This window comes from Dreissena polymorpha, chromosome 11, assembly GCF_020536995.1.
Source record: "Dreissena polymorpha isolate Duluth1 chromosome 11, UMN_Dpol_1.0, whole genome shotgun sequence".
NCBI classification, from domain to species: domain Eukaryota; kingdom Metazoa; phylum Mollusca; class Bivalvia; order Myida; family Dreissenidae; genus Dreissena; species Dreissena polymorpha.
The window spans coordinates 1,074,866-1,085,072 of record NC_068365.1 but is presented as its reverse complement, the minus strand read 5'-3'; the positions used below and the strand labels follow the sequence as shown (position 1 = coordinate 1,085,072).

Sequence of the window (10,207 nt, the reverse complement as noted above, 5' to 3'; positions counted from 1 at the left end):
ACAAGTGATCTCCTATATTCGAAAGTTTTTGCTGATACTCGATAACTTTTTGTTCTCCGTTTTTGATTCACTATTACAGAGAAAGTAATTGTCAGAGCTCAAAATTAGCAAAAGTCTAGTCGTGTTTATATCTGTTAAACTTTTAAGCAAACCTGGGTAGTAGCAAATTTCCTTCATGTCTTTTCGAATGCATGTAGTACATTCTGTTAGTTGTGATATGAAGTAGTTGGGGTTTTTTACCAGTTTTTGTTGAAAGTTTTGAATTCGATAACGTTTGAAAACTTTACTCAGTTTATCAAATCGCATGTGATACGTTTACATTTATGGAAAACGTATTGTTTTATTGATATAGTGAAAAGAGGAAAAAATTCTATATAAGGCAGTTATCAGAAACTGTGTGTGTCAATACAAAATGCTTCACGTGCATAGATCAACTGAAAAGAAAGAATGCAATTCGCATCTTTCTGAATCGATGATGTTTAACAAAAACATTGTTCATTTCTGTACAATTTGATGCAACAGTTTAGATACCACAAAAATCTTACACCCGAAAGGTGCAGCAACAGTTGGAAATGGTGTTCGATATAGACGTGATGATAGATACACAATTCGAAAAGTTGGCAGAATCCGTTCCGGTCAATGTGTACAACAGGTTAATGTTGAAACTGAAGCGAATACTCTTAATCAGTCACTTGCAAATACGTGTATGGGAGTAGAGTTGCAGCTAATAGAGTAAAACCTGGAACAAGTGTTCCAACTGTCGGTTTCTTTACTCTAGAAAAAAAAATCAAAATGCACGATGTGCTTCAAATTCAATCAAAGGTTACTAACCGTTTACTTCAGTGTCTACAAGTATCCACGATGAATTACTCAAAGCTGGGGACATTCTAGCATCAAAAATACAAATGCTGCAAAGCAAAATACTCTAGCTAACTTTTACGAGCATCTAGATTACCAAAATGAGTTGAAAAACAGAAGTATGCATGCCGGTTTATGCTATCGGCTTGTGGAAGAATTGTGGGACAGAGCACCACCACTGTACGCGTTACCACCATCAATCAAAGATTACACAGGACAGAGCGCTGCAAGTTTGCTAAGTTGGCTCTTAGGTGCTAGCAGTAAATTCATTTTTGCTTTAAACAAGTATGGGAGCGCAGCAAAGGATCTAGCATTTAGCTGAAGTAGCAAATTGTTGGAGAATAAACACGGATAACAGTCTGTCAACGCGTAACTGCGAGTCAGATATCGAAATCATTGGTGAAAATATTCCAGTGAGTGGAATTGTCATTCTGACTGATACCTCAAAGTGCAACTTCAAAATCATATCTTTGCCAGAAGCACTCGGTTGAAAAATAACATCGTGTGCAGTGCGACGTAATCCTGAAGATTTCAATCCACAAAAAGCGTTCATAACCAACGGTAAAATAAGAATGGAATCTACAAACCTGTTTGTGAAAGATGAAAAGCAGGCCACTACGAGCAGCGAAACTAAAAAGGTTGAGTTCCTTAAAATGGGATCTGAAGTGTTTGCCATATACGTTGTAGATCCAGCTTATTATCAGGGTGATACGACTGCAAAGAACAGGTTAAAAGAGTCTGTTAAAGTCGAGTTTACACTGCCGCTTGCTGTTAAATTCAAAGGCCACTCAACAGATGATATTTGTTAAGCATGATGATTCTAACGCACACACGCTACCCCTAAGGTTTATTTTAAAGACGCGAGAGGTGTAACTAAATGTATGGAGTTGAAGCAATGATTCCATTTGTTACAGGAATGATCAACGAACTCAATAATTTCAAAGCAGCTCTAAACAGCTCTGGTCAAAAGAATGTCGAAATTATTCAAACTTTCTCAAATCACCAGTGGCCGTGAAACGATGTTATAAACGAACAAAAGGTTAAAGCGTGAAAACAAAAATAATGTACAACACTTCCCAATGCACATACAACATATTCGATACTCTCGGAGGATGATGTCTATCAGAAGCCAATGTGGATAATGATCAGTGGACTAACGTATGAAGCACTGGTTACAAATATCATCGCTCTATGGAACGAGTACGGGTTTTCCAATGCTCTGGAAGAGCAGTTTAAAAGACATAGCTTGTTTCGGCGCGATGCCAGTCATCTTAAAGAACACGCTTTATCATACGTTCAAAAACATAACCCAACTCTCTATTCGTGGGTAGCTAACAATGGTACGCAACTTAAAAGCTTGCTCGTAGACAAACTAAAGTTTCCCGAGAAAATTATGGAATTCGTTGAGTTTGTTATCAATTTGCTTAACAGCGGAAGGTTGTATAAAGAACTCTTTTCTAGTGGCCACTATCATCTTGGTCTGGGTTTTGTGTTGAACAGAACCGAAACTTTTGATTCAGAATCGCTGCTTTTATCGCGATGTCAGGGATATAAACTCTTTACTCAGAAACAACGACCGAAGTGAAAAACGAATGTCAGTCGCCAAACTACAGTCTTGTAACAAGTATGCAAACTGGACATATGCCTTCTTCTCTAGGTCATCCATGTATAAGGTATCCACATTGTTTCCTATCTGAACATGGGAATATGGGTGCTGAAGTAATTAGCTCCGAGTTCATGTTTGAAACGAAAAAAACCATTCCTAATTATGACCAACAAGTATGGATACCCGATATTTAGTATGTGTGAGGCTGATGAAGCTCAGTTTGAGGACACGTTTAATCCATATGGAAGAAGTAACATTGCCTTTGAACGAGACTCTTTAGACTATTTGAATGCTGATTTAGTCGTTGATCCTCTGAGTGGAGTAGCTGGCTATAACCCAATGTGTCTTGGAATGTTTAACATGAATTTCGTTTTCCACAGCAAGCTGCTTGTTTCACCCTTCAGATTTTACTATGAAAAAGCACGTGATTCCAAACATGTATGCGAACTTTTGGTTTACTGAATTCCAAAACAATGCCACAAAATGTAACAACAAAATATTGATGAAGAACCTCCAGGACAATTTCACAAATATCAGTGAAACATCGCTTCACTTCGACGACCTAGCGATGGTGATGGGTGGTTCAACGTGTAAGTTTTGTTATTCGAATCCAAAAATGCTTAAGACTATCATGAGCGAGAGAGACAATCGACCACTTTCCAGGTCGAAACGTATATCGCCAACAAAACGATTACCTTCTGCATGGTAGTAAGCTGATGGAAAATTAGATCGTGGTGTTAATGCAAATGATAGATGTTTACTAAGGTTGTGAAAAAAACTATTAAGTGTATAACTTGTTGAATAAATATAAGAACTCAACATCATGTCGTTGTTTGGTTTTTTTACTGAGACTCCTTTAAACAACGAGCTTCTAAAAGGTGTTTTCATCAATTCTGCTTACGAGAGCAATAAACATAAATGCTCAGACGCATACATCGAACATTTTCTTTACAATGATTCGATGGACATGCCAAGCACCGTGTCTCGAATCAAAGAAATATGTTCTTCGCACATGCTACCTATTCGTGACATCGAATGCAATGCTAACAAACTGTACAACATTAAATGCGAAGACTTCGATTCTCATATAGAAATCGAAAACACTGGACCATACCCATTTAGTTTAGCCGATGAGGTATACGTGCTTCCACCAATGCCTAATCAGTGTATCGATTTAGAGAGACTGAAAATGCAAGTGTCACCACGTTTCTCATGTTACAAACCGATACTCGTGCCCAAATTTGAGATTGCTAACATATACGAAGACATCATCAAAAGTTTCAAGAACGAGAAAACCTTTTCCTCAATTTTGTTCAAAACATTCACTAGTATTGGTAACGAAATGGCAGAAATGATTATATCGGGTTGTCAATTTACGCCTTGTGGATACGTGTTGGCAAAAAGTGGGCACGAGCCACCGAATATAAGATCTGTTCAAATCAAACCTTTTCAAAAGTTTGTCATGAAAGTGGTTAAACCATGTACATTTCCAATGCCAGATTTGTTCAAATTATTGTGTCTTGTTGATCCTAATGATGCTATGGAGTTATAATAAAATCGCATAAAATGCAGCTGTGTGTGTATCTTGTTTATTTGACAACCATGTTTGGCGATAGCAAGACGCGTTTGTTTGAAGAATTGAAAGTTGCATGTAATACGGAATGTGATATCGTACAGTTTGATGATTGCTTGACAATTGATACGTTTTCGCAAAAAGTCTATACGGAATCTGTTCTAAATCATACATTTTGGTTGAGCATAAAAAGTCATTTTTTCGGCCAAGAGAACATCCTCAACTATATTAACGATAAATCAAAAGTTGTTCATATCTTCAATTTAAAGTTTTTGCGCGACAAATACTGGAATGATCAGTCTGGTATACGGATTCAACCATCAAAATCACTATACGAATTTCACACGTATGGTCAACTAGGCGAAAAGGTCTTGCTAAAATATCTCAACGAAACTGATCCGAATTACACATACGTGTCATCAGGAAAGATTCTGCTTCGCAATATTCCTTGTTTTGGTGCAACGCCAGATTACCTTATGCTAGAACGAACTGTGACCAAGCCTTCTAAACTATACGACTTTGTCAAAAATGCGTATGGTATTTGTGAAGTCAAAACCTCATTGACTCCAGATAAATTTGATCACTGCATCAAACTGAATGAAACAAAGATACACGTTTTGCTGCACTCAGCATATAAGTATCGATATATTCTTCGTGGTTCTGAAACAAAGAAACCAGATGTATACGCAAAAAAAACATACAACTGGATTTCTAAACCTATGATTGATATTATGATCAAAAGCTACGAGGAAACAATATCCATTACTCTACATGACTTCATGCAAGACGTGAGTAAACGTTTCATCGATAAAACTATATACGTGAATTTGCTATCGAGTGATAGAGGAAAGCAAATTCTTGGACAGTGTCTTGTATTTCGTGATCACAGAAACGACCAAGATACTATCGCAATATCTGTATTTTATCTGTTCCTCAATAGAGACGATCAGTGCACTCCAGAATATTTAATACGATTCGATTTTAAGCTACCAGCGGTTCTGTTCGATCATTGGGAGAAAGACATTAGTGACAAATTTTACAACGACTATTCGAAACAATGTTCCCTTGTATAAACGTTTGTGGCTATCTTGGCTTGTTTAATGTTAAAGAAAGCGATGTTAAATATGCCCTGAATAAAGAGCTAGCAAAACAACTGATTGCTTCAAATGATACTTTTAACATTCCGTTAGTCGTATCGCATGTCAATTTTCGAGTAGACCTAACTGTTGGGTTTTTGACCGAGCTGACAATTGATAGCCGAGGTCTTTATTGCAAAGGCTTGATAAATAACGCTGCGTTTCTAGAAGTGCAGAATCAAATGAATGACGACTTTATCAATTTCTTCACCAAAGCAACACCTTCGCCGTTCTTGTATCTCAAGTCATGTTTACCATGTTTCAGTCTTTCTCATGATAAAAAGTCATTGACTATAAAACACGTTGCACTGGTTGACCTCGGTGCAAGGCGAGGCACGCTAATAAATTACAGCTATGCAAATCAAAACGTTCAACCAAAACGGTATGCAAGTAGCACTAATGATATTTTCATAGCATTGGGATGTTATTCGAGAAACGCATTAAAACACGGCCGTGAAAGAAACGAGCTCTTATTTAAGGACGCGCTGTTATGTGATAATCACGACACCGAGTTTATTTGTGCGGAGAAAAAAACTATTAACGCTATTCCATGTGAATATCTGTCTACAACAAACATGGATAGCGAAAATATGACCAGCGCCCTTGCTCTTATAAGCACAATAGCGTCTGCGTTAAACCAACAGAAAGGTCAAAAGCGAACGTATAGTGGTACTGATGAGGAGCCTCCTTGTAAACGATCTAAACTCGAACCAGTGGTACATGCCACTGAAACCTTGTTATCATCTACTTCTAAGGAGTCAAACATACGTGAAGAGTTGAACGAATTTAAACAGCACATGCAAAAACTGCAAACGGACTTTCTCGCGGCTCAAACTAGTATGCTCAAGGAAGTATTCAGTCCAGTAATGAGAGCCCCACAACCGCAGTATTACCATCAACCACAGTATCAGAGTATCCCAACGCAAATTCCCCCAACGTTTGTACAACAGCCTATTGTTCCACAAACCTTACCATCTCCTGTTATGTCGGAACAGAAACCTGTGACGCCCGTTCAGCAAGAAACGAACTTTATACCAGAAGTGAAACGAAATGAGGAAAGGTCTGCAGAGACTGCGCTGATTGAAGCGGGGATGCAAATCAACGAAAGTGAACATTTGATTAATGAATTGTTTCGACAGTTTATTGAGAAAAATTTCACAGTTAAAGCGAAATGAATTGATATGTTGTGACAAATAAAATTCTATGAACACTATTTTTGTATTGTATGATTTATTGTCATGCATAACACTTATTTTGGTTTAAGCATCGATTGCTTCATGAAATCTATCCTCGCAGGACATTGGTGATTCAAGTCTGTTTCGTTAATGTCCCGAAATATGTTGTGGCAATAAACGCACTGCACTCTATCAAACAAATAAACGAAGCCCTTGTTTGCCAATGCTCTCTTATTGAGATGTGACAGTTTCGGCCAAGACTGAAATGTTTTCAGTCGATCTTTGTACCTAGGAAAACGAGTAGCAAGATTGTTTTGATCTCGTCTTGATGCTAGAGCATTTTCAATATAATCGAGGAATATATCAAAACACATTTCGAAACCTTCTAGTTTGTAGTTTATTCTATAATGAAGAATGTTTATACGAAAAAACAACAACGCATGTTATATGTTCAGTAGTTTTTATTGTTCATCTACAAAACAGCAAAGAATGGCGAATTCTGTCTAACATATGAATCAACAATTTGCGACAAAACATCCACTGCATTTTGCAACATTGACCGTTGCCGATACAAATACAATTGATTCTCAAGTTCATTGATCAAAAGAAATGTTACTGTAAGTAGCGCAAACATGGTACGTTTATTCAAGCCAATCTAGGTACTCGTCTGGATTGCACTCTGGGCACATTAGAGCTCCAATCTGATTGTAGTGGTCGTCACCTTCCCAACACGGCCTCAGGTTAACAAGTTCTGGAACTAACTGTTCAACAATATTTGTGAGTTTCATCAATTGTCTGAAATCACTGTAAGTTAACAATATTCCTTCGTCGCTGTCAATAATTTTGCCATGAATTTTGGTTCGCTTCCGAATATCTACGATGGCGCTCAAGTGCGACGTTTCTTGTATAGATCTATGTATCGTTACATAGAAATTGCCACCCAAGCACCACTCCGATTCATAGCCAAATGATTCTTCATTTATGCCATCAATTGCCAGAAGAATTGAATTTGAGTCTTTCGTAAGTTGTTTCCACTTTTGAAGCGATAATGTTAGTTTTTGAAGTCCGCACAGTGTGATGGTTGGCACACAATAATCACCATCCGAGTGTATTTTCATTGCCAAAGAGCTGCTAATGTTGAATGTTGCTTCTTCAAAATCCATTTTGCAAATGACCTAATAAGTGTGTCTGAGTGCTTATATACGTTTTTTGGTATAACAATGCACTATTTCGTTGAATGTTATGTATAGAACATGGATACGGCTATAATAATCGTATTGATATCTTTTCTATGCGCAATTGTCATGACGCTTCTGTCTTGGTTTGCTACCAAGTGTACAAAGAAAAGTACTAGTGAACCCAGTGTGCTTTTGTATGGTCAAACTGAGTGCTTGCTGGAAAACGATATACTTTAGATAAAAACAACACACAATTTTGTTTCCATAGTCTATTCAGCGTAACAGTGTCCATTGCATTTCATATCTTCACATATCCAGCAAATATGCTCGTAAACGTAGTCGTCCGTCCACACGATGTCTGGCAAGGCATGAAAAACCGTCTGGGTTTGCTCTGAAAATAGACAAGAAGACATCGTAAAAACATTTGATAAACAATATTTGTGAAACGAAACAAATAAATAAACAAGAATTGTCAACAAACATACCTGCTTCGTACTGTCGTATTTCCTCGTCCCAATTTTCCGTTTCTGGTATGTGGAACAACTCTCTCTCCCAATCCTCAGTTTGCGGTACAACAAACATTGCAAAGTATTTCGAGATGCGTCTTCTTCGATAGCTTTTTGCAGAATGACCCATTTGAGTTCAAGTTATGCTTGATATTTGATTACTGGTTGTTCAAGCGATGAATTTTGTGTGCGAATAAAATATGTTGTAATCTTACACAAGTGTTGTACTGTATTTGCTAGTCAGGTTTTTTAGCTTTGCTACAAACAAACGCAAATGTTGAGTAGAACACATTTATTTACGATACATGGTAACATGCATGCATTTTATGGTTGAACACACAAAGGCTTAACAAACAGATTAGATCCTGTCATCGAACCAGAACCGAAGTGAAATTGTTTCTTTTCGATCGCTGGAGCAAACCCAACCATGTTTATGTATTCGCAATTCGGAGAATGTTTTTGATGTTCTAGCCAAGCATTGTCGTCTGTTTTCCATTCGTGGCATTCGATACCGCAGCAAAAGCATTTCACCCTGTCAGATTTGCCGAGGTATACAAACCCGCTGTGAGCTAGTGCATATTTGTCAGGTCTAATTTGGGATGGCCAATCTTGAAACGTTCGTAGTCTTGCTTGAAAATACCTCAAATTGTTTTTATCAGTTTGGAAATCTGGAACCTCCATTGTTCGTTTCGTTCAATAACCTAAACATTGGACAAGAACATATATCTTTTTTTCACAAATCAATCAAATGTAGATTCGAATCGTTTCAAAAATATCTGCACGGCACATAGCACACGTCTGTTTATCCATCATACGAATTGTACAATCATCACAAAATGTGTGACCACAAGGAATCAAAGCAATGCTTTTTTCTGACCAAAAACAAATTTCGCAAAGCTGTTTTTGTTGTATCGCTTTTCGCAACGTTTGAATTTGACATGTGAGTTTCTTTTCTTTCTCCAGCCAAATATCTAAAGTGATAGTTGTGTCGTTGTTTTGTGACATGTTGTTGCGTTGAAGCTATATGTTACACTGATTAACCCATGAAGAAACAACTCAACAAATATGTACTAGTTTTGTGATTTTATTTTTCCTCAAAAATGATACACGCATTCTGATTGTCAATATCTTGCTGTGCAAGAGCATACGCCACTTCAACATCAAGGTCATCTATCTGGCTCAAGACATATTCTTCCCAAGGCGATGGTAGTTGAAAACTGGCGATTTCTTCGTCCATCGCAGTAGAATGATCTGTCACTGAAATGAGAAATAAAACAGTTATTGCAATGTAGTATGGATATCATTTTGAAAAACAAATCATACAATTTTCGAACATAGCATACCTTGTTTTTCTTGTTCGTCGTGTATCTCGCCAAGGTAGGATTCGAGTTCTTCCCAAAACAGCAGATCAACCTCCACATCTGTAACAAACAATAACAATCGTTTAGTACAGCACATGTGAAATACATTTCAATACAAACAACAAACACAACTGAAAAAAAAACTTACCAGCACATGTTAACTGATTCTCATCCATGATAGTTGATTCAGACGAAACGTTATTGCTTTCATTGGACATGTTTGCGCTTCGGAAGTTAGAACTGGAATGATATATTTGACAACATCTGAGGTCTTTTATACGTTTTTACACGAGAAACAATGTACAAAGACAGCATGTGAGTTGTTTTCAATTTATTGTTCAACTTTTTACTTACAACAATAGAACTTCTTTGCCATAGCCAAGAATTTTTCTCACCAACTCCCAATCAACAACAATAGTGTTTTCAGCTTCAACTAATGATTTCAGTAACAATTTCATGGTTTCATTTTTCTGTCGTTTCCAGGATCGGATAATGTGAAAGATTTTGTAAACTCTTGACCCATCGACATCCATCTGTTCATTTATGTTTAGATACACCGGCAACAATTCCCATCCTTCGCTAATACAAGCTGATATGTTGGCAATTTCCTTGTCAGTGGGTATTGTGTTGATCGACATGATTGTGTGTTATGGGAGAGAAATGTTACGGTACTCTATATACCCTTTTTTCACAAAACTGTATACAATTTCTTCAAACCATTTCTAGCAAATCTAAAATGTCAAGTAATCTATCTCAGGAGTAACGTTATCAAACATCAAATACCGAATTCAACAAATATATAATCATATATGCT

The 10,207-nt window shown here is 37.2% G+C and overlaps 1 protein-coding gene across 1 annotated transcript in view; it reads right to left on the bottom strand.

The window, feature by feature from the left end:
- Positions 1-9,611, bottom strand: part of LOC127851120 (mutS protein homolog 5-like) — a 26,429-nt gene extending 16,818 nt beyond the window's left edge. Inside the window, exons 1-3 of the mRNA XM_052384680.1 lie at positions 9,542-9,611; positions 9,376-9,453; positions 9,181-9,289 (exon numbers count right to left, since the gene is read on the bottom strand). Coding sequence (XP_052240640.1) covers positions 9,181-9,289; positions 9,376-9,453; positions 9,542-9,611 — 257 coding nt within the window. The remainder of the gene's footprint in view (positions 1-9,180; positions 9,290-9,375; positions 9,454-9,541) is intronic.
- Between the last annotated feature and the right edge of the window lie 596 nt (positions 9,612-10,207).